Source organism: Poecilia reticulata, linkage group LG21 (genome assembly GCF_000633615.1).
Source record: "Poecilia reticulata strain Guanapo linkage group LG21, Guppy_female_1.0+MT, whole genome shotgun sequence".
Classification (NCBI taxonomy): Eukaryota; Metazoa; Chordata; class Actinopteri; order Cyprinodontiformes; family Poeciliidae; genus Poecilia; species Poecilia reticulata.
Window position 1 is genome coordinate 2,810,181 of NC_024351.1, and position 24,836 is coordinate 2,835,016.

Here is a 24,836-nt window from a genome sequence, read left to right on the forward strand (position 1 = left end):
GGCCAGTTCATTGATAATGGAAGTTAAGGTGAGCATTAGGTTCATTGGTATTTGCCTACAGCAGTGTGCGCTCTTACTGTACTGCATGCAAGAAGCAGTCAAAGTCATGGACGGAGTGAGAGCTGACATTTGGGGAACCTTTTCCACACTACTGGTGCTCCCTCTAGTGGAAACGGGGTCTTACTGCTGGAAAACACACACACRCAGTGGGACGGCGCGCACACACTTTAAAGGGGAGGAATGAAAGAGAGCGAGCAATCAGGATGCTTAAGAGTTATTCTCTGTATTTGTGTTTATATTTTAGTGGCTGTACGTGGAGGAAATTCACAAGCTGACAAGAAAGCAGGTCTTCCTCTGGAGAAGGAGTTCTCAGTGCTGACTGGCAGAAGTTATGAAGCTCTCTATGTGGATTTGTTCTGGAGTCCAGACAGATCCTGCTGGGAATCAAGTACTCATCCTCAGGCGCTGTACCTGTAATAATTACCCTGCTCTGGAAATAAGTTCATAAGGGACCTGCAGCTCAGCTACATGAAGCACCCATAATATGGGCAGGCTCCAAGGATAGAACACACCACATTAACAAGTTTTAACTTTCTTCTGCGGAAACAAAGTTTACCTCCGCTTGCTGCAGCTCAACTGCAGAAATGACCAGGTGTAGAAATAAAAAAGTCTGCAGACAGATCAGTGTTGAGAAGCGTAATTAGAGCATCTGGGGTTCTAATAGTGTACGGTGTTGTGTGTGTGTGTGTGTGTGTGGTGCAGGAAATTAAAAACCCGAATCGACCTCCAGTGATGGAATCAGACAACAAGAGAATAAGATTCCTGCACAACAAAAGCTGTTTAACAAGGGTAATTACCGAGTTAAAATTGCAGAAAACGAATCTTTTATGCATGCAGGCTACATTTAGGTGATGCATTCCTTGTTTGCGACTTCCCAGAATCAACAAAACTACTTTCTTTTGTGCGTTGTTATTGCTTTGCCGACATTAGGGTTGCTCCTTTCATGGCAATGAGCCCTTGTTTAAATTTGAATGTGAATTTGAATTTTAGAGGATAAATGAGGGAGGGGATGAGGGGTGAGAGGGGAAGAAAGTGGGGAGAGAGAGGGGGAAAGAGAGAGGTTGTCAGTTGCCTGTCTGTGTTTAATGGAGGTCCCTGGTGTCGCCCTCAGGCTCCTTCACTTCACAATTAATGGAGGATCTCTCAAGGGAGAGCCATGCTTCTCAATAACACCTACACACACACGCATACACACACACACACATCCAGTAATAAACCTTCTGGTTGAGCTGAACTCTGCTCTGGAGTTCTGCCTCAACGTGAGCCTCGTCTCCAGGCTTCAGAGCACGGACTCCTGCTTTCTGTGGTCCAACCTGGCGCCAACACCTTGAGTCGCCCCTCGGAGCTGCACACACCAGAGGGGGCTAGGTGGTTAAAGATGAGAAAAGTGAGGGCGGAAAGAGAGAAATGCCTTTTCCTCAGAACTCAGGTTTCATTATATCCTCGCTCTGATCTGTCTGCTTTGGTTTCTCTCCTCGATCTGCAGAGGAGAAGCCCCTGGTGCTACTTTACACATGTGTATGTGTGTTTATTTGTTTGAACTGCTCGAAACACTGAAAAAAAACAGTGTAATAATAAGACAGGATGGTGCATAGAGAGTAGAATATCTATAGCCGTAAATATCCGTGACCTTAACCCGCAACAATTAAAGGACTGTTTAACAAAGACAGGAATCTGAGGCCAAGTATGTATAAATATTACATTTGTAGAAGCCAACCTTGTCAGTTTGATTTCTTTACAATGCCAATGATCTCTAGGGAATTTAAAATTTTGTTTTGTTTTATATTCCCAGGTCTAATTGTGGAATATATTTGATCCACGGTGTTGTGGATCACAGTGACACAATCGTAAATAAATAACAGTGAAAAATCTGTTAAACACTGATTATTAGTGTGCATCTTCATTGTCGGTGGAACTATTAACGTGTAGAACATGGTGAGTTCCTGTCTCTTCCTTTCTGTTATTGTAAGCTTACTGTATGCTGACTGCAAGTTCAGCAGAAAGAAAGAAGGCTTTGAAAATAACCTTATCAATTTTTTAACCTCTAACCGTGAGCAGCATTTAAAGGGGAAACCGTTAGACTTTAAACGTGTGCCATGATTGTTCATAGTGTTATGCAACTAGCTAGTCCGCTAGGTAGCTAACTAGTTGTAGAGCGGACTAGCTAGCTAGCTCGCTCCGCAGCTAACTAGCCCGCTAGGTAGCTAACAAGTTTCAGAGCGGACTAGCTAGCTAGCGGTCTAGTTAGCTAGCTCGCTCCGCAGCTAACTAGCCCGCTAGGTAGCCAGCTAGCCCGCTAGTAGGTTCACGATAGATAGATGATTGACTTACTCAATTTCAGCATCTTTGGTTAAAGTTGATCACCTTGACAATATTCATCCACGTGATTTTGCAAAAAATATCTCTTATCCTCTTCAGACCTCTTCAGGTGACTCTACAAGTTTTCTATAAGAATTATTAGTTTTGAACTCTACTTAGGTAATTGCCAAACATCAAAATTACTCTCATAAATTCATATTTTTGTCGATGTTAATACATGCTCGGATTCACTGTCGGGCTGGGGGGGTTAATCATCTATCTTCATAAAGGGCTAAGGTTTTGGGGGCAAAACTGACTCTTATTTGGAACTATTCACATGACAAAAATCTGACAAAAAGTGTCTGAAAAGAAAAAAAAATATCCAAAAAGCATTATGCTGCCACCATTTTCCTTTTATGGTGTTCTTTTGGTAATGTGCCATTAAAATTTTGGCCCAAAAGAAAGTTTAAGTTTGGTTTCATTAGACTATGACATAATATTCTTCCACAAAGTTTTGGAAGATTTTGGCCAGGTGGGAAGTTTCCTTTGCAAGAGAAACTGTGTTTTCAACCATAGTCTATCTTTATTATGTTATTTAGACCTTTGCAAAATCCTTTAAAACTAATACATCATCCAAAAGGTGCAAATGTTCAAATGCCAAGAAAAATCCTACCAGGAAAACTAAAATTTATTTAAATAAATCATTGCAGGTCATTGATAAACTACGTGGGCTGAGGCAAACATATGAGTCCACACTGGGACTTTTTCTGGTCTTTTTAAAATCATTTAACAATAATGCTGCGCTTTCACTATCCAGTCATAAAGTAAAATGTTTTCAAACCAAAAGAATTGCACAAAAAGTATTTATCTCGAGTTGCTGCTTCCCTTCATGAAACTTACATAAATGACCGCTAACTTTGGGGAAGTGTAAGGTTGATAAAAGTCATACATTTACATTCCTGCAAGTTTTTCTTTAAAACATACTTTCTCTAAAAAATTTTACACATGATAAACAATATAGTAGCTTCTTTCAGTCTCATGTCTTAAAGCTTATGTTTTACTCTGATGTTGCAAAGCAGTGCTAAGCTAAATGCGACAAAGCTGAATTAAAATAGAAATTTAGATAAAAATGCAAGATTCTTGATTATAGATTAAATAAAAGTGTTCGGTCACATATGGCAATGCTTTGCAACTTTCTTACGTGGAAGACATTAGACTAGAACTTGGTCAAATTCTCAGACTGTTTCATGGTTAAATTTTAATTTTGAGCGAAGATGCCGTTTCCTGTCAGCCGTGGGTTTCCTGCGCATGCCGCGGCCTCAGACTGCTGAGCTGCGGTCGTTCACCTGGTTACCGGCTCCTTTTGTTGCCATTTACATATTCATCAGATATCCTCATGAATATTGATGAGCCTGCTTGCGGGCGCAATGGGTGCCCAGTGGCTGCAGGGCATTGTGGGAAATTAGCCGCATCACTAATTGTGATCCGCAACCCCTCGAGTGTGTCAATCAAAGGCGGGAAGGATGATACTTTTGGGGGCACCTGTAGCTCCGAATATGTATGCATGAGGAGACGGAGGGAGAGCGAAAATGTGTGCGTGTGTGTGCTTCTGCGTACATCCAGGGCCACAAGACCACTCTGTTGCCATGGAAACCCCCACAATCAGAGCGCAGGAGGCTGTGGCCCGGGATCTCAGAGAGCGTTATGGAATGAGGATGAGAAACGAAACGAGCTGCGGACACAAGGTGATATACGTCTGACCGAGAGTCCGTCCGCCTGCAGTGCGCCGGGATTTAACGAGACGGGAAGAAAGTTTACATGAAAATAGGGGAAACAAACTCGTTTTAGGATTAATATTTAGCTGTTTTGAAAAAAGTCACTGCAAAGACTTCACAAAGTATCTGAACACACTGAATTTATGTCACAATAACAAATTGTTCCAGAAGTTATTGCGATAAACGATAATATTGTTGTTTTGAGGCCATTTTTAGGTAATATAATTGCGGGGTGTCCTCCCAACGTATTATAAGCCTGGCGGGCCGCCAGGCTTTGCTTGTGCCCCCACCAGGCTAAGCATTACTTGTTTATTTAAGTCTTTTAAAAATGTTTGCATTTTTTAAGACTTTATAGTTGGTTTTCATTTGAAAAGCAAATGAAAGTCAAAAATCGTTCATTTTTTGACTCAAAAACACGACGGGCTGCTGGATGTTTGACTGCCGAGCGCCTCAACCGCCAGGCTCAACCTTATAACAACATCAAACATCAGAAAACTTTGAATTCTAATAAACATTTAACACTGGAACTGGAAGACATTTTCAATACCCCAAATAAATAAATACAATTAATTTTGAAGTCTTTGTAAACAAAATTGTCCTTCAGAAAATGGTTTAGTTGAGACTAAAGCACCAAACTGAAAACTTTTATCTTCCAGTTTTTGGTAAAAAGACAGAAAAAAGGAGATAAACGATTAATGGAAATTATTGAGTTTGTTTTAACTTATCATTTATTGATTTATTGATTATTGTGACAGGCCCAGTGTTTATCATATTATTAGGGTTCAACTGTGAAAGTCTATTCAAATGTTTAAGACTTTTGTGTAATGACTCAGATTGTAGAAGAATCAGTGGATAAAGTGTTTTATGCAGAGCTGAAGCATCATGGGAATCAAGAAGAGCACTTTAAAAATGTGTTGTTTTGTTACACGTAATCAAATTAAATTTATCCAAGTCACAGGCAACAAATTAACTCTTTTTTTTTTAAGTTGGATCTCCATTCTGTTTTTTCTGTGAGATAATAACTTTGTTTTTCCGCCGCTGGAGGCTTTTATTCTGAAATAAGAAGAAACTCCATAAATCTAAAGACCAGAAGACGTTGATGTTTTTCACCGGACTTACCATGAAATGTTGAAGCTCCAAAAACAAAGTTTTATAAAGACAACTTGAACAACGTGTCTGTTTTAAAGTAGACAACAATATTTATGTTGTTTTAAATAAATATTTATGCAACATTATTTAACAGAGCAGCACATATTTACAGTTTTTCCTCTTTTTTTGCTGATTCATATAAATTGTCTTCCTGCTTTTTCAAAACTTTTCTTCTCAAAATGTGGCAAAATTTACACTTTAGGAAAAGTTTTAGTTCTTTGTTTTAATGCTGCTGCAAAAACTTTGGTGTTTCTGGAGGATTTTTCTATCATCACCTGTTTTCATTTCATGTAATTGTGGTTTTTAATCATAACTCATATTTAGTAGCCAAATTGAATCTTTAAACAGATTTTTGATTTGAGTTTTTTGCAACTGTAGATCAGCTAATAGATTTTTTACTGGACTTTAACTTTGTACAATGTCGTGTAACAATGTTGATATTGTTATTTATAATGCATTTTGTATTTATTCTAGTTTTTTGGTACATGCTAAAGGGTTTTTCTCTTTTTAAAGCATTTTTCTTTGGAAAGGACGACACAGGAGAGCATCGGGATGTTTATTGTTGATAATGTTGCTTTGGGTTAATGCAGATGCTTCATGTTTTKAATAATTTCACCTGCATTCTCAAACTTACAGAGATTCATTCAATGTTTTTAACTTTGACAAGCTTTCAACTAAAATAAACTGGATTTCAGTTTCCAGCCTTCTGGTGCCTCCATGTTTGTTTCCACTTCAACCCTACAAATCTTATCCACCGATATTTAATCTTAATCTCTCAGTGCAGTTGCTATAATCAACATTTCTGCAGATTTAATCTGGAGCTGTTTATACATCTCTTATAGATTTTGGCTTACACTGGTTTTATGTTTATAAAATCAGTGCTATCTTACTATCTGAACGTCTATTGTTAAGTTTAAAAACAACAATGATCAGATGAAATTCTATCATGCATGATGCAAAGACATCACACTGTTAATCCCACATATGACGCATCAGTTGCTTCTTTTTTTAGGTTACCTGTTAGGTGGCTCATGTAAAAGGAAAATATTCCATACAGTTTAGACTGAAGTTACATAAGTTATTGATTTCTGTTCCTTAAACAGTTCTGAAAATGAGACTGGGTGAAGAGTCTTTTGTAATGCAATGCAGAGCTGCAGGAATGTGGGAATCTGAGCTAAATCCCAGTGGAGGCGACTGCATGAGGAAAAAAGTTTTGTTTCTCTGCGCCAAGATCTGTATCCAGATATTTAAATAAAAAAAGCTCATCCTAAAGCTAAACTTCAGACAATATTTACATAATCCATAAGAGAAACCAACTAAACCTGATTTACCATAAAATTTCCTTTTTTATCTTTATAGTGTAGAAATGTGTCGTCAGCATTTTTGTTGTTCTTCTTGAGCTAAATAATGGTTGTTTTTACATTTGTTTTAGTTTTTTTGCCGGTTTTGGAGACTTTTTGATAACTTTTTAGTCACAAAGACGTTTTAAAAATATTTTTAGCTTTGAGTCTCCAGTCTTCTGTGGTTTGCATTTGGGTCTCTCCCCGAAACCTCGTCTTCATCCGCCCCTTATCTTCATCCACTTCGTGTAAGCGAGCACATAAAAGCTTCATAAAATAAGCCGGATGACTCAATGTTGGGATTACAACAAACTGAACTGGAGGTAAATGGACTTGCAGGAAACATTTGTAGTTCTGAATCCATCCCCAACCCGCCTCATCCTGCAATAACCTGGATCCGAAATCTAAATCTTTGCTTTCATTACTAGATGCTCAAATTCACTTAAAACTATAGAAAAAAATAGTTCAGATGCTGCAACAAGTCTTTCCTTTAAGTCTACTTTGGCTGACTTGATTTTCACTCCAACGCAAAGACCAAGGCAGCTTATAAATGCGTGAAACTCGTCTCTAATCACCTTCATTTTCTCTGGTTTCCACCGTTTGTTCTGTTTCCTCCTGAGCGCAAACAAAACAACATCTGATGTGATACGATTGTAGAAAACAACTACGAAAAAGATGTCAAAGCGCACAAAAAAATGAGTGACAAGAGTTAAAGATGTGCTAAAATAACACGCCATCTTGCATTTTTCACCACTTGATATGACACCTTCTGACATTTCTCTGTGCGTGTGTGTGTGTGTGTGTGTGTGTGTGTGCGTGCGCGCGCAGGGACAAAGCATGCAGTGTTATTTCACCACGTTTCTCTCTTTTGTTTTCATTTGAGTGGAAGTTTCGAGAAGTGCGTCTTGACGAATTGCATGGCCTGGTGTTGGAAGTGCAAGACACAGCAGCATATTGCAGGTGAGTGAAGTCATTAATATTTCCTCTGTATCAATATCACTGGTGGAATGGTGTGTGCAAAAAAAAAAAAAAAAAAAAAAAAAAAAAAAAAAAAAAAAAAGGTGTGTATGTGTGCCTCAGATTGACAGGTGGATGATCTCAGTGAGTGGAGCACCCTGGGATCGACTGCATAATCAGGGAGACAAAGGAGCACAGGAAGAGACGAAGAGAGAGAGAGAGGGTGTGAGAAAGAGAGAGAGAGAGAGGGATGAGAGAAGCAGAGAAGTACGGAATAGTAAAATTCCCAGAGGTGTGAAGGGGTTGTGTGCGCTCGTCTCTGTTTATTTCTCTGCATTCGTTTGAAATGGTTTGCGTGTGTGTGTACGTTTCTCTGTTGGTGTATTTAAACCTCCGTGTGTGTGTGTGTGTGTGTGTGTGTGTGTGTGTGTGTGTGTGTGTGTGTGTGTGTGTGTGTGTGTGTGTGTGTGTGTGTGTGCAGGAGGTGTTTGATGGTTTCCAACAGTAAATAGGTTCATTGTGAGAACAGCAAAGGTTCCACATCAGGAGACTTTCCTGGTAATTATACGGGAGCAGAGCTGGCCCCTCCCCTTTTTAACACACACATCAGTGATGCTGCTGTGGTGTGTGTCTGCGTGTGTTGTGGGTGTGAGAGTGTGTAATGTAATGTGGGTGTTTGTCTTGCCACGAAGCGGCGGATCTGTGATCTCGGGCGCCTTGCTCGTAAAGCTGTGGTTGACATCGTCGCACGCTGTTCCACAGTAAACAGGTTTCCTCTGCAGCGCGGGAGTTAGGCGGCCAACCGACCGACCGACCGACCGCGGGGCTCAAAGCCCGAGGAGTCGCTTATAATTGACCAACTCTGTCGACAAGTTTCACAAGCGCCTCCCGTTGCTCCCCGTTCGGGTTGGGCTCCGTTTCATCTGCGCTTCAGATCCTCCCCGACTCACATCGGAGGATAAACAAAAGCATTACGGGGCCGAACGGAGAACATGGCGGGGCTGAGGGTTTGAAATCAATACGGCTAATGGTGGCCTGTCAGGAAGAAAGACAAAGTTTTGATCTTTGTTTATTTCTTTTTTCGTAATATCGTTTTCGCTGCTGAGAGTCTGAGATTGAACAAGTATGCTAATGTGTAGAGCTGTGAGAATGTTTTAACCAGAAAGGCTCACTGGATCCAGATGATTCCTCCTGCACGCCGTCAAGTGATGCAGAGGCTTTTAAAGTCCTACTTATTTCAGGTTGCCAGATCTGATTTACAGTTTCCGGCCCAAACGACAACGTAACCCCAGCTCAGCTAAAAAAATAAAAGAAGAAAAAGCAAATCTCAATCTCTAGCCAAACTCATATGTATATCTATTTGTCCCATTGACCTTTTGCGACTATGTCACTAAATCCCATTATTGGGACGGCAGTGGACGTGACTCTTTGAGCACAACGATGTTTGTGTTTTTTGCGGCACCATGTCATTTTAAATCATGATATTTCTGTTTTACAGTACATTACAGTTGTACAGTTGTGTTTTACAGTATTAATGATGTCACTTGATGTCGGCATTTTATTAAAAGTTTTGTTCTTTCCTGCCACACAATGACGACGATTTTAAAAGAAATTCCTCTGAACATTTCCTATAAACTCGCCACGTTGTGAAATTTTAACAACCCGACCAAAGTTTGTTTTTACAGCTCAACATGTTCAACATGTAATCTATTTATTTATTGACTTGTGTTAATTGTTTTAAGTGGATTTTTTTAAACGGAACATTAAATATTAACATTTACGTGCAAATATATGAGATTATAGCCAAGTGGCTCATTTCCATGTTGGCAGGTTGATGTATCTGATATTTATTTGTAATAACTGATTATTGCTCACAAAAAACGTTACATAAAGGAGGAAAGGGGGTAAATAAACAGCTGTTTGTGATGTGTAATCTATAACGATTCACTAGTTTTCATTTTATGTTCATAAGTTGAGTAGAGTTAGCACAACTACGCTAGCTGTGCTAAGCTAAACTGGCTAATTGTTTAGCTTAGCGTAGCTTAGCGCCACTGAAACAACCAAATCTCCTGTATAGTTTTCACACGCTAAACAGATCAACGTGTTTTGTTTGGTTAAATAAACACTTTGCACTTAAAGGTTCATTTAAATCTTTCAAATCATCAATCAGCTTTTTATCAGACAAATATTACGTTTCTAATAGATTTTTCAACATTTCTAAAGAGTTAAAGTCATGTGTGAAAATATAACCTCCCTCCTTCCTGGATCTTAAATGAACTGTGAATAAGAAACTTTTTGGATCACTTTCACAAGCTGCACCCAGACCTGAACCTGTCTGACAGCACGAAGTAGGCAGATCTCATAATGCAGGAAATCAGGCTAAATAAAGTGGAAAACACCAGAAACTAAGTCAGTTAAAAGCCTGGAGAGGCTTTAAGACTCCAGTAAGATCTGAGTAACTTTCTGCAACCGATTATTTAAAAATAATGGGTTCAGTTCTGGCAGGAAATGCTGAATCAAAATGGCCGACTTTCAGTTTGTGATCTTCAGGTGAAGAAGGTTTGGATTGTACAGCAGGTCAAAACAAACCAGAATCGGCTCGGCTTTAGATTTCATCACATTCTTCTGAGAGTTTAGAAGGTGGTGCATTTAATTTATGCAGCCAGGCTGCAGTGAACTGAACCTGTGGGGTTTGACTCAGGACTGGACCACAAACAGAGCAACGTTTCAGCTAGTTTTAGCTCTATAGCATGATATTGTTCTTTAACCATGACGATATAAAGTCAAACAGTTTACAGTTATGATTCGCAGCAACAATGTTGGTTATTTTCCGTCATTCTGACCAAAACATTTACAGTCCCTGAATTTTTCTGCTACTTCTCGGTCTGTGATGTCACAACATGAGGTTTGTTTTTAAAACTCTATTAATAAATCCTATAATAAACTCTTTTATTCTTGCAGATCTGCACCTTTTTGATTAGATAGTTGATGGCTGATTTCTTCATTCAGTTGTTGAACCAAACAGCCTTTTATGCTTTTAGTTGTTTACATAACTCTTATGCTGTTATGCTGTTGGGTTTTGCAACATAAATGTAGCAACTTGTGATTTTAAAACCTCTTTCTTTCTGAGCTTTCATGCATTTCAATTGGATTTTATTTTCTCAATTTAAATATTTTATATCGCCACTGCAAAAAAAACCCAACATTAAGTAGGTTTACTTTGTTACTGTTAGCATAAAACAAATATTTTTCATGATACAACCATATTTTTTGTAATTTTATCAGATATCTATATCATAAACCAAAACAAAATGTATATTTGAAAATTATACTTGGTTTAATATAAAAGTTAAAACTGTAATTACAGCTGCAAGCGTTTCGTTATATGTCTCTATGAATATTACTCATTTATTTGTCCACATCTTTTTTGCACATTTTTTGAGTTTTGCTCCAATCGTTTGGATTTAGGCCTGGACTTTGACTGGACTGTTCTGACACATGAATATACTTTACTTTTTAATCCAGATCAATTCATTATATGGTAACATCCGTCTTCCCATCAACTCTGACCAGGATCCCTGAAGATTCCCACAGCATGATGCTGCCTCCACCGTGTTTTACTTACAGCTTTCTGCTACACATTGAGTGTATGAGCCTGTAGATATGGAGAAAATACTGTAAATAATGTATCATTTTACATTGAGCTCTACTCTCTGTTGCTCTACTGCATAAAATCCCAATGAAACTCATTCAGATCTGTGGTCAAAATGAGGAAAAATAACAATTTCAAGTAATATCTGCATTTTTCAGAGCTCAAAATGATTTAAAACACCTGATTTATGACTAAATAAATTAGTTTGCCTTCTTTCTAATCAGTAGTTTCAGTTTTCAAGATGTATTTTATTTGCTGAAGGATTCACGTGAAAACATCAAGATGATCATTGTGAATTATTTGTACATTTATCTCACACAACATTTAAATCAGGCTTTTAATATTGTATTTTATTATGCAGTAATTCCACATGTACACATACAGTTTCAGTTACATTTCCACCGAACACCAACAGGAACGGTCAGAGTTTGGCGCCTGCAGGCTTTCATCTGGCGCATTGTTAACATTTCATATTTCTGTCTCTGGTTCTGAAACGTCCGTCCACTTCCTGGGGACATTCTCTCAACAGATGAAACAACAGAGCTCGTAGCAAGAAGGTTTGACTCTGTCTGCGCCCTGTCATTCCTCACAGAACCACTGAAACAAAAGTAAAGGAGAATAAAACCTTCAGCCTGTATTTTTCTGTCTGGACTGGAGTAAAAAAAAAAAAACAACCAGAAAGAGCGGGTGGCCGGATCGTTTTATGCTTAAAGATTTCCTTTTTGCAGAAGTCTCGGCCTCTGTCTCGGCTCGCTAATTCAATGTACACTACACACATCGTTTCTTGCTCATTCTGCACTCATACAACATATATTCAAACAGCTCTGCTTTAAGAGATTACAGAGATTACGCAGGAATTACACGATCAAAGCAATGCAACCTGCATCACCCCCACACACCAAACCGATCGTGTGTACACTTACTGGGTCTGAACGTGGGAGAATGCGTTTGTGTGTGTGTGTGTGTGTGTGTGTGTGTGTGTGTGTGTGTGTGTGTGTGTGTGTGTGTGTGTGTTTTCACAGAGACCAGGGTGTTAATCTCCCCTCGGGCTGCATGGCCCAAGTGGCGCCCTCTGCTGGCAGGGATGAGAAGAACAAGCGAGAAAAAAACTGAAGAAACTACAAAACAGAAACAAAAACCATAAAACATTCATAGTTTTACATAGTAAACACCTTTTATATCAAAGCAAGAAGGTAAAATGAGTGGCTAACAGGAAGGTTGCTATTTAAAAACATACCAACTTCCTTTGTCACAGTATAAAAAATCAATTATTAAAAATAATAAGGCAGCATTTCACTTGTAGTGTTAAAGTTATCATGGAAAAAGCAACAAAAACAGAGGCAGGCATTTGGATAAATAAAAATACAAACCAGTTTATTAATCTTTTTCTTATATTACAGACATTTTAATGAGTTCATCAGAACTTTCAAGGCTGCATTTATAAATACTGAAAGGGAAAAGGGACAAGTAATTTATTTTAGTTTGGTTTTTTATTACAAACAAAACAAATTAGTTTATTCTTTAAAGTCCAAACTTTTAAAAAATATTAAAGGCTAGAGAAACACGAAGAAAGGTTTGCTTGAAAAAAGATGGAATCCACAGGAAAGCTGTTGCGCTGGCAGTTTTAATGAAGTGGATGTTGGTCGCTGCCCAGGGCGACATCTGTTTGGGGGTGGCAAAAACCCTTAACAATTTAAAAATAAATAAATAAAGATCTTCATCAGCTTTCCACCCAAACACCTTTTCTTTTTTTATTTCCAATAAAACGGCACTGATTACTTTATGATTTCCAGCTTCAAATGACAAAATAAGGGAATATTTTTTTTTTTTTTTTTTTTTTTTTTTTTTTTTTGTAAAATAAAAAAAAGGCAAACAAACTGAAGGTGGTTTTAAATGTTTGACCGATCACATCCAATAATCAGAAATATGCACAAATTATTTCCACACATGTAACATTTACATGAACTCATGATTAGAAAACCTAAGATCCACATTTACAAACACCAACCACTACATTATGCACAGATATTGTTATGCAATATTGAAATGAACCTGATGAAGTCCCTTTGGAGTCAAAGTTTAAAGCACATAAATAAAAACGTATCTTATCGAGATCAACACCAAGGTGGAAGAATCACAGGAAAAACACATCATAAATATAATTAATAACATTTATGCTCATAATTCTAATTTTCTTGCAGTTTTTCCAAACATATGTAAGTTTAAACAAATCAAGCACATCATGCAAAAGTAAAAAATCATTTAACAGGATCATCTAATGGTTTAAAAAACTAAATATAGTTTGGGATCAGATTCCAGTGTTTTCTAAAATCGGACTTTACGGTGGCAGAGTGAACTGAACACTGAGTAGCGCATGATGTAACTCAAATCTTTTTCAGCTTTCTTAAGCCTTCTTTGGGTTTCTGTGTCCTTTCTAAGAAATCTGCTCTGCATTAAAATGTAAAGCTCTAACAGGATCATTTTGCAATGAGTTTCTCTAAAGCTCACTTTCAGAAAAAGAAAACAAAATGTAAGATTTTTGGCATTAAGGTCCCTCCTTAGATTGAGACAAGAATGAAAAACGACAATTACCAAATCTGTAGAGCAGATTAAATTATTCTACACTGATTTACTATAATGGTAAATCACCATCACTGAGCTGTTAGAACAGGTAGAACTGGGCCAGAACTAACATATCTTGGCACAAAAATCGACGGAAACACAAAATTACACCCAGATTAAAAGAAGCTCATCTGATTGGATTGTTTTCCGGCGTGTGTTGGATTTATACATCCTACAGATGCCAGGTTTCAGTTACAAAACCTCCCAACGTACTGAAAATTAATTCAACCCTCAAAGATCCATTTAACTCTTGGCATTGAAGCCTCCATTCAGAGTAAAGCCTGGAGCCACTTCTGAAGCAATAACGCGCACGGATATCACCATTATTCTGCTTTTAATGGGGGTAATTATCCGAATGGATCTGAAATCCCACCGACACAATGGGAGAATCATCAAGTCTACATAAACAGACACGGCGCAGATTTTTTACATCTTGTCTGAAACGCTGAAGGATCTCACTTTGGAGGAGAGAGAGGAAAAAAAAAAAAAACAACAACCCAGGATCATAAGAGAGGTGATGAAAATCTTAGAGCGTTGCTCTTTTCCTCCCATCTGCACGGGAAATAGTCGAAAGACTTTTGGCTTTCGTGTGATCTTCAGGAGCGCCTCAGAAACTCTTGAAAAGAGAAGTTAATGAACTTCGATCGGCGCGCACGGACGCGCGCACACGCAGCGGGCTCACACTAATCCAACAGCTGCTGGAGTTAAGTTTTCCAAATCAATTTTACAGCTTCGCTCCTGCACGGCTGATGCTTGTAATCGTTTATTAAAAGTACTGTTAATCATTCAGCGCAGAAGACCATTAATTGATGGCTTGGAAGCAACTAAACCCACCAACCGAACACTCATTAGCAGTCGATCGCGATCCTGCTGCCTTCTCCAAATTATTGCTTTAATAAATCAGCGTCACACAGGAAGAAAGGACGTCACTCGGCTCCTTTTCTTAAACTCTAAAAGCTTGTTCATAATCATCGCCGCCATGTCCGTTGGGAGCAGATTGGCCTTTTCTTCTGTTTGTTCGCAGCAGATGACACGTGTTTGACCTGGATTCAACCTCTCAGCTGACTTCCCGAGTAATTACGGCAACAAAGAAGCAACAATTAAACGCGCTAATTGGCAACACAGACAGGCAATGATACTCGGTTGTTGCAGGTAGCCAAAGGACGCGCGTTGTTCCTGTTTTCTGGAGGGTCCGTGAAGTAAACAAAAAGTCCTGATTGATGGTGGTAAAGAGGAGGGGGGCGGGGGGAGCCACCCCAGGTCACGTGATTATTAATATATTACCATGTGCAGATGACAGGAGATTAACATGGGCGATAATCTGATATTAAGAGAAATTAGGGACAGAAATGAACAAAAACGCAGATTTAACATGAGCAACGGCGCCACCAATAGGGGGCAGCACTGAATGTTTGCTCATTTTGATTCAAATTTAAAAGCAAAATGAGCTTCAACGATTTTTGTTCTTCCTTTTGTATTTACTTCATGTATAAGTGCCTTAAAAACAGTCTGGCTACTTCCTGCGTTATAAGTTTTATTTGGTATTTTTCTTTCCATTATTTGGAGAGTTTGTGTTGTTTTTGTATGCATTTGAAGCCTGAAATAAGATAAAAACGAGCTTCTTGACTTTTAGTTAGTTAGTTAGTTAGTTAGTTAGTTAGTTAGTTAGTTAGTTAGTTAGTTAGTTAGTTAGTTAGTTAGTTAGTTAATTAGTTAGTTAGTTAGTATCCCGTAGGTGGACTGAGCTGTAAAAACATATTTTCTGATTTTCTGACTCAACTTCACTTGTTACTTTAACTCAATTAATTTGTATCAACTCTGCAGAGTTAGTTTTTGCTACAACTTGAATTACATTGACTTAACTGTCTCTAGCTATTATATTAAACTACAATTGGTACAAAAGAGATTTTTTTAAATAAAGTTCCCCTAACGTATTTATCCTTTTACAGTATCACATCCATTAAATTGTTTTTTTTTAACTTAACTCATTTCTAAGTAAAGTCAGCTTTGTAATGTTCTTTATTTTTTATTTTAGCCAAACATTTTTCTCAAAAAAGATCATTTGTTCATTTAAATGTACCTTTATTGTTTTTTTTGTTTTGTTTTGTTTGTTTGTTTTTTTATTTTTAGGAAGCTATCAGAGGGAAAGTCTTTCAAAATGTTGCAGAGGCTAAAAAAAACTAAGGCGCAAACATGTAAAATACCAATTTTAAATAACCTGATTGCATTTTTTTAAGGAATTTTTTAAAAATTGGTTTGATCTGTTTTGGGTTTTTGTTGTTATTTTATTATTTTTTCTACAGACCTACATTTCAGAGTTCAGTGTTTTCTTTCTGGCCACCCTGACCAAACTTTCTGGAGACGCCCCTGGACCCTTCAGCGGTCTGTTCCTCCTTCAACACCTGTTTCCTGCCTCTTCTGCTCTCCTCGCCCCATGAAAAGAAATTAATTTGCTGCAGATCTTGAAGGCTTAACCGAGGCAGCGACGCCCCCCGCGTCTCCCCCCCTCCGCCAAAACGACACAGTAAATCCCCACAATTAGCAGATCCATATTAGCATATTAACCTGCGCTTCCTTCCGAGGCGCATCCTTTATGTAGGTCAGACACAGTTTTTCTTAATTACTTTTTTTTTTTTTTTTTTTTGGCCGCGCCGTTTGTTTTGCGCTGCGCTTTTATTGTGTCAGACGTTATTTTGGCTGGAGAAAGGTGCAGACGCACCGACTCAACGGACGCTGGTGGCCATATGAGGCCGGCCGGAGTCTGACCGGGTTCATTAGAGCCCAAACAGACCCATAAACCAGGCCAGCACATGTGCGGAAGCAGGCTGGGAATGTTTTTGACTTTCTTTCTCTTCCTGCTCGCTCGCGAACTGAAACATGGCTTGTTTTGGTGTTTTTTTTTTTAAACTTTTTATTATAAGCAGCATTTTGATGTTTCTGAAAGCATCCAGGGCATTTTGAAACGCAGCATGGATCCGTCTAACCTTTGAATGTATCCTGAGTTGATCTAAGTGTTAGAATCTGACACAATGTGCTGAAAGTTGTGTTAAAGCCTCGCCTGTAAAGGGGATTACACGGCAGTAATAGGCTGGATTAAATGACTGCAGGCTATGTAGTGATCTATTATGGATAAGTTGTGGCTCTGTATTAAACCGTTTACACCAATCCAGTCTGATCATCGTGATCTCACGGTGTTTTCTCTGCCTTTTCTAAGCCTTTTGGTGTTTTACACAGGTGGTCTTTAAATGAAATAACTAAAAACAATTAGAAATAGTTTCTAATGAGATTAACGTCATCACTTCCGTTCAGCAGACAGAAAAAAACTCCTACTTCCGTCTAAACAACGTGAAATGGTTGTTAAAGATGTCTGTTGATATAATACTGGAAAATGTGGGTGTGGTTAATCAGATCACAGGAGTTTAACTTAAAGAAAACTGGTTAAAGAAAACAAAACATTTAGAACAGTTACTGGAATAAACGACGTAAAATACGTCCAGTGTCTGAGAAGAAGCTTTCAGAAGGACATGTAGACTGAATTTCAATTACGATTATTGTTGCTTTTCTATTTTTAAAACGAAATATGGTCAAAATGCTGCTCATGGTACTTTGGGAAGCTTATTGTGACGTTTTATGCAGATGCTGGTGAAATGAAAGATGTCCGGTTTGTTAAACTATCTAAAAACTAATTCATTAATAAACAATAACATGATTTTATCCAGGGAAATAGAGGCGATTATGTTGTTTTCTGTCAAAACAAGGTAACATTGTAGAGGAAAAGTTTAAAATAAGACGTAATGGATCTGATAAATACGCAACCCAAGTCTGATTTTCTTTTTTTTTGGTTTTTAATGGATGAGAGATACGCGCCAAAAAGTAAAAACAATAACAATAATAACTTAAATAAATAAAACGGACACCATTAGACAGCCTGGATTTTCGAAATATTGATAATAAATTACAATATTAGGTCACACGCGCGTTCAAATCCCAACCGTAAAGTTATTTTTACTTCCTGTTGGCCCCTAAAGATGACAGGCCCCCTCCACCCACCCCGCCGCCCCCCATCGCTCCCTGTCGGTCCATCCAGAAAACCTCGGGGCTGATCTAAATTCTCGCCTCTGGGCTGAACTACCGAGCGAGCTTTCGGGCCTTTCCCTGCCTCGTCAGGCGCCAGATGGACTGGCTCCTGTCCGGAGATCAGTGCGCATCTGCTGCGGCGCGCTCGGCCCCCTGGTAAAAGAGGGGCCACTCGCCGGCGTTAAGCCCCGTTACGCGCAACTGGTGCCTCGGTTCGGCGATGGACTGTAGCCGCAACGTACCTCATTATCTACTACTAATATATAAAAATAATAATAATAATACAAAGGAAAATGTGAGTAATGTGCTTTGTGATGTAGAAATTAAGATTCCCTTCTATATTATGGGAAACAATTTTGTTTTTTGAGTTTTTTTGGTTGGTTTTTAACTCATAAAACAGTCAAATATATTAATATAATTTCTGTTCAACAATGTACGTCTCTTTCATGTTTTAAATCAGAAAAGTACATTGAAATACGGATGGTTGATTGATGCTTTGAATTCACATTTTTGGGGAGAAGAGGCATGATTTTTTTTCTTCAAAACTTTTGTTTAGGTCAACATGCGGCATCTTCATTTTAAACTGTAAATGAATAAAAAAGTAATAGCAGTAATAGCATGAAAAAGAAGATTAAATATTTGAATGATAAATAAAATATGTCTTAGGATTGTTGATGATTTACTTATGTCATTAATGAATGAAATGAATAATTTGGGACCAAACACTCACCCCTGAGGAACACCACTCACAATGTCCGAACATCCACACTGAAATTTATGATAATTAAGTGCATATTACATAATATATAAAGTGGACAGCTACTTATTTTGTTCTTGGTTATGTTTCTACGTGTTTCATTTTGTCCTATTAGTTTTCTTTGTTTTTAAAAGGAATGTACCATCAAAACAGAGCCGACCCAAGATTTTACGCGGCCTGGAGCTGAATTTTATCTGGTGCCCCCATTTCCATTAACTAATTAAGATCCAGGAAGGTGATGAGTTTACATTTACTCTGTCCTTTTTATGCAACTCCCAAAAAACTGCAGAAATTTTTAACCAAACACCTTTAAATTGACATAACCATCAAACTGACCAATTCCACATATGATTACAACTAGAGCCGTAAATTTAAATTTTTAGAGCATAGTTTGCTGTTGAATGTCTTGGCTTGGTTTGCCCAAATCCACAATAAGCACATTATTACCACATTTATACCTCATKTAGACTTAAAGAGAAGTCTTTTCTGTCCATATAATGTAATMTTGTTGCACATGCAGCCTTTCTGGTGTCATCATGATTTGTTTAAAAACATAAAATAAAACATGYTGCTCTTCTCATGAAGGTTTGGTGTCAAATGACAATTAAAAAACAGGCATCACCACATTTAACCACTTYATATAGAYGCTTTCTTGCTCCCTTCAYCTCTCTCTTTTCCTGCTGGCCTTCCTGTTCATCCCTCCTCCTCTTTTCCACTCTCTCCACCCTCTACCCTCCCTCTCTTCCTCTTTCCTTTCTTTYTTTTTWATACCTGGCGTACGACAGCCGGCCTTCACCGGTCTGGTCGCGCAGAGGTTTCACGTCGAGCCTCCAGGCAAAACAATCGGTATCGGTTAATTAAAATATAAAAGGCCTTGAGAACTTTTTAAAAGAGGCTATTTACGGCGCCCCCGACGCTCCACCGCCTCTGTGCCAGGGTCGCTATTTGCTTAATGTGATGATTTTTTTTCCCTTTCCTGTATTTGAATGTAACAAAATGGGATAAACTGTCTTTTTGATTTGGAAGAAAGTGAGCGGCGGCACACATGACTCGGTAGTAAAGAGCAAAACTGCAGCTACACATTTAAAACCATCWCCGTCGTGTTTATTTAATTGCGGGTTGTTGCTTTTGTTCATTTTGCAACCGATATTTGGGCTGAGATTAAGAGGGAAGCGGGAACAGATGGGAAGGGAAATAGTTACTCAATTAAAAGCGCAGAGTCAACCGCGGCGTCAGCGCGGCCGCAGTCTGCACTTTAATAATATCAGCGAGTCGCTTTGGTTGCAGTTACAGCTGAGCAGGGAAAAAAAGAGACATCCAAACAAGACTGATTAGGGCTCATCTCTGCTCCGACGGAGAGCCGCTGCCCCCTCCCTCCCTCCCTCTTCATCTCTCTCTCCTTTTCTCTCAGGTTTGTTTTTGAGTGGCAGGAAACCTGACAGACAGTAGAGTAGCTCTCCTCTCCTCTCCTCTCCTCTTCTCTCCTCTTCCTCCGGTTTCTATCCCTCTCCTTTATTTCTATTTGCTCCTCGCCAACAGGCTCAGACCACAGAAACTTCCGCGTTTGTGTTTATGTGTTTCTATTGCTTTTACCAGAAGGCCTGAGGGCAAGTCACTGTCTGTTTTCTGGATGTTTGTCGTGGAGCTTGTATTGTTTTTTTTTTTATTATTATTGCAGGTTTTATTCACCTGTTAGTGTTTAGCTGCATTTATTTTCCTATCAGATAAAATATTTCATTTTCCCCCTAGTATATRCTCTTAAAAAAAATAATACATATACGATATTTTTCTAAAAAGTAAACAAAAACACCATAATTTGTATGACGGCACCGCTGAGCTGGGCAGGACCACCCCGGGCGCTCAGGTGAGTTACAGCAATAAGAGAAAGGAAAATATGAAGAAAAGCACCATAAAATAAAAATTATATTCACAAAATAATAATAAACACGTTTGAAACCAGACATGCGCACGCCTAGCGTGTCCACAGCATTAATAACGAGTTCATTATTAACAAAGAAAACATTCACAGACTGCGGAGAAAAACGGGAAAAAAAATAAATCAAATGCGTCAGAAGATTAATGTAGAAGTTAGAAAAATGTGGAGAAAAAAAACAACAGATTTGTACACAAGAAGAAAAACATAAACACGAATAAATTTCCAACTGTCTGCAAAAATATGTTATTCGAATCGTTTATTGCAGTGAATTAATCTGTGAAAATATTGATTATTTGAAAACGCAAACGGATAATACGTGAAAACAGTATTTAATGTAAAAAACAATAAAAAGGCTAACAGTTGRTGCATGCAGAAAGCACAAAAGCATCCAGTTTCATGAGAACATGACCGCTTTCAGCAGAAACATAAGCATGTTTTACATTCAAAGCTTATTCCAAAACATTGCAAATTAAACTTACAGTTGTCGTTGAAAATCCGCACGATTTTCGTTAAAAGCGACTATTGCAGCTGCGAGTAAAAAAAAAAACAATAATATCACGACGAAAAACCGAGCAGCGGACCTCGTGGAAACACAAACGAGTCAAAAACCGGGAAAAAATGTCCACAAAAAAGCGTCGAAAACGTTGAAAGAAGCTCTCGGTTCCTTATTAGGGCGAAGATACAATATTTATTCCTTGTCTCCTGGGATGCTCCTTCTCCGTCTATTGTCCTCCCATTCCTCAGTGCTGATGCTTAATTTTCAAAACTTCTATATTACCAAGGGACCTACGACATCAGCCGAGAAATACCCTGCAAGTACAAAATCCGTGCGCCAGCCCCGTCCGTGCAGAGGGGAGACGCTCGCGTTCCGCCAGCTTTCTACCAAAACCGAGAGCGCGCAAAAGGGGAACTTTTCCATCTCTCTCGCTTTTTTTTTTTTGGAGGATTTTAAAGCACTTTTTTTATTATTATTATTATTATTATTATTATCGTTATTGTTACTATTATTATTCGATCGGGTCGTATAGGAGAGTAAGACCAAAATATTCCGGGTTATTTTGGAGAGAGAACAATGTCAGCGACCTTCCCCGGACTTGTCCACGACGCAGAGGTAGGCTGCTTTATTTCATTTAATAGGATTTAATTTATAGAATAAAAGCGAAGGGTGCCGAGTTGGAGAAAAAAAATGGTTTTGGTTAAACTGTAAAAGAAACGTAGTTCATGGAGTRCAAGAACAGAAAAAGAAGTGGCTAAAAGAGTCTTATTTGGGTTTTATTTGTATTATAAATGTGAGTGATTAGGACATTTCAGGGCAGAACTCGCCTTTGTGTCTTACCTCCATGGCGAGCAGCAGGGCTGGGTAGTGAATTTGCCAGCAGCTCGGTAATAATAATAACATATAACAGCACGCCGTTTTAAATGCTGCACAGAGAGTGACAGGCATGCCAAAGGGAGGGAAAAAAACTACCTATTGCTCCTGTTGCAGCGCGATCGTTCCCCTCCCAGGCGCGTTGAAATGACATCTCCTTCAGGTGGTTTAAAGTGAGGAGGAGAGAGGAAGAAGAAAAAAAACCGCTTTGAGAGTGTGTGAGTTGTGTTTTGGAGTGTGTTTGGGAGGCAGAGAGGAGACACCGGCTGATGCTAAATGACACTGCTCATATCTTTCCCTGTCTCTTTATTATCTTCCAGATACGTCACGACGGTTCAAACAGCTACCGGCTCATGCAGCTCGGTTGTCTGGAGTCGGTGGCCAACTCCTCGGTCGCCTACTCCTCCTCGTCGCCGCTCACCTACCCAGCGCCGGCGGGGACGGAGTTCGCCTCGCCCTACTTCTCGGCCAACCACCAGTACACGCCCCTGCACCACCAGTCCTTCCACTACGAGTTCCAGCACTCCCACCCGGCCGTGGCCCCGGAGGCCTACGGGCTGAACTCGCTGCACTCCGGCCAGTATTACCAGCAGATCCACCACGGGGAGCCCGCCGACTTCATCAACCTCCACAACGCGCGCTCGGCCCTCAAGTCCTCGTGCCTGGACGAGCAGCAGCGGCGCGAGCTGGGCTGCCTCGACGCTTACCGGCGCCATGACTTGTCGCTGATGACGTCACACGGCTCTCAAGCCTACGGCGTCGGCATGCACCACCCGGACCAGAGGCTGCTGCCCGCCGCCGGCCTGGGCCTCCCTCCGCCGGCGGGAGACGACCTGCAGGTACCGGCGGCCTCCGAATCCAGACCCAACACATAAAAAAACAAACAAACAAACAAACAAAAAAAATCTCCATTGTGATTGCTTTAACAAGAAGTAGTAAACACGGATGTATCCCTGCCCCACTGGCCCACTAATCAAAAACCTTCCCCTCTTCTTGTTCCACTGCAGTTCCGAAATACTGAACAGAATAACAGACGTCTGTCTGTCTGTCTGTCTGTGAGGCTCGACGCTTTCCACTCAGGGACTGTAACTTTACTCATATTGGATTTGATCTTGAGATAATTTTGTTTCCGAAGCAAAACGTGAGCGTACAAAAAGCGGGCTAAGTAAATGTCAAGTCCACACGGCACGACGCCTCTGAAAGGCAGGCCCGTTTCTAAAGGTTAATTGACTGGCAGTCTATACCGCCCTATTGTGAAACCATCCCTTTATTTCTCCCAGAAACACACGTGACCCATATTTTACATAATTCCTTTCGATGTAAAGAAATGACCAAGTTGAAAAAAGGGTGTGTGTGTGTGTGTGTGTGTGTGTCTGCTGGGGCAAAGAAAAGCCGCTGGTTGCTCCATTCTCCGGTAAAGGGCGGATTAACGGATCGGGCTTCGGGACACAATAGCCGACTCGAGCAGCATAAAGCACCGTAGTTTATCCAATTACGGACTTAACGTCAATCAACTTTGTTACTTATGCAGCGACATCTGAGCCGGTTTTAAAGACGCGGCGCTGGTTAAACACACTGACACGTAATTTCAGTCGCGTAAAATGTTTGTTTTTCCTCCAAAGCAGAATTTGTTCAACTGGTTAAAGTCTCATTTTTTTATTTCACTTTTTTTCAAAATTTGTAAAACCAGAACAGTAAATATGTTTTTAAATATGTATTTTGCATAAATTACAAATCATATTATCTAAATAGAAATGATCTTTTATTATAATTTGATAATATAATTATAAGGTTAAAAAATGTGGTAATTACGCATGGATTGTAAATATTATGGAATACTTTGTGTCTTTTTTTAGTTATTTTTTTAAGTGTCGGGTATTTCTAATTTTAAAATTAGCGCATGTGATTTAATTTATATTTTGACGTAATGAAAATATATAATATCGATGCAAATCATTTTTATATTGATAGATTTCATTTTTTTCATTCAATTTTGAATTTTTATGATATTCTTCGGCTCTTTTTGGGTATTTTTTATTTTATTTTATTTTTTTTGCATACCGTTTTACTGGAGGCTTGTGGGATTTTAAAGGGCGCACTTTGACCTTTTATATGCGGAAAAGAAAGGAGCGGCTTGTGAACCTGAGCTTGCACGAGGCGGATGCATGAACCCAACAGATGCGCCCTTCCTTGGTCTCGCGCAGCCCCGTCGCATCTTTCAGCGCGTTAAAGAGATTTTCATGGCGAACAAAGCAGCTGCCACACCTTTCCCCCGTCAGCGAGCTAATTCATGCAAGACCTCTGCGTTTTGTATATTGATTTTATAATCACTTTAGCTCCGGAATGAGAAGAAAAGAAACGGAGCAGGGGCTTGTTAAGAAGGCGCTCCATAAACCTTCTATCTCTCTTTTCTTTTTATTCTTTTTATTTTTTTTTACCCGTCTCCTCCCGGTTTATTTTAATCAGAGGGGGTTCTGCGTGCGCCAGGCCTGGAGGCTCGCACAGGGATTAAGTGTTTTCTGAATAAAAATCGCGTGTTCTCCTTTTTGATGACATTGTTGATAGCACGCGAGTCTGATCCGGATCTGATGTCAGATCTGCACACGTGCAGGCCCAGATCTGCGTTTACCTCCAGATTTCAACAGGTATCAGGATGTTGCTGCCAACTCTGGACACTCAGCGGATTTCTGAGTCAGGATGAGTCGCGCTGTCCTTGATTGTAGCCGGAAGCTTTTTAAATTAGGCTCGTTTCTGAGCGAACCGCGAGCAGAATCTTTCATGATGTGACCTCAGATCTGCTCCAAGCCTCCTAAGTGGTGTGCACTTTCTAACAAAATGGCTTCC

At 39.4% G+C, this 24,836-nt stretch overlaps 1 protein-coding gene across 5 annotated transcripts in view; it reads left to right on the forward strand.

Annotated features, from left to right (window-relative positions):
- The first annotated feature begins 5,153 nt into the window (after nucleotides 1-5,153).
- Nucleotides 5,154-24,836, forward strand: part of tfap2d (transcription factor AP-2 delta (activating enhancer binding protein 2 delta)) — a 36,090-nt gene continuing 16,407 nt past the window's right edge. The window contains exons 1-2 of one of the 5 annotated variants that reach the window (XM_008397320.2): nucleotides 5,154-7,582; nucleotides 22,313-22,831. In XM_008397320.2, coding sequence (XP_008395542.1) covers nucleotides 22,346-22,831 — 486 coding nt within the window. In that variant the 5' untranslated portion in view covers nucleotides 5,154-7,582; nucleotides 22,313-22,345. The other 4 variants (XM_017302319.1, XM_008397319.2, XM_017302320.1 and 1 more) reach the window with 4 other exon arrangements.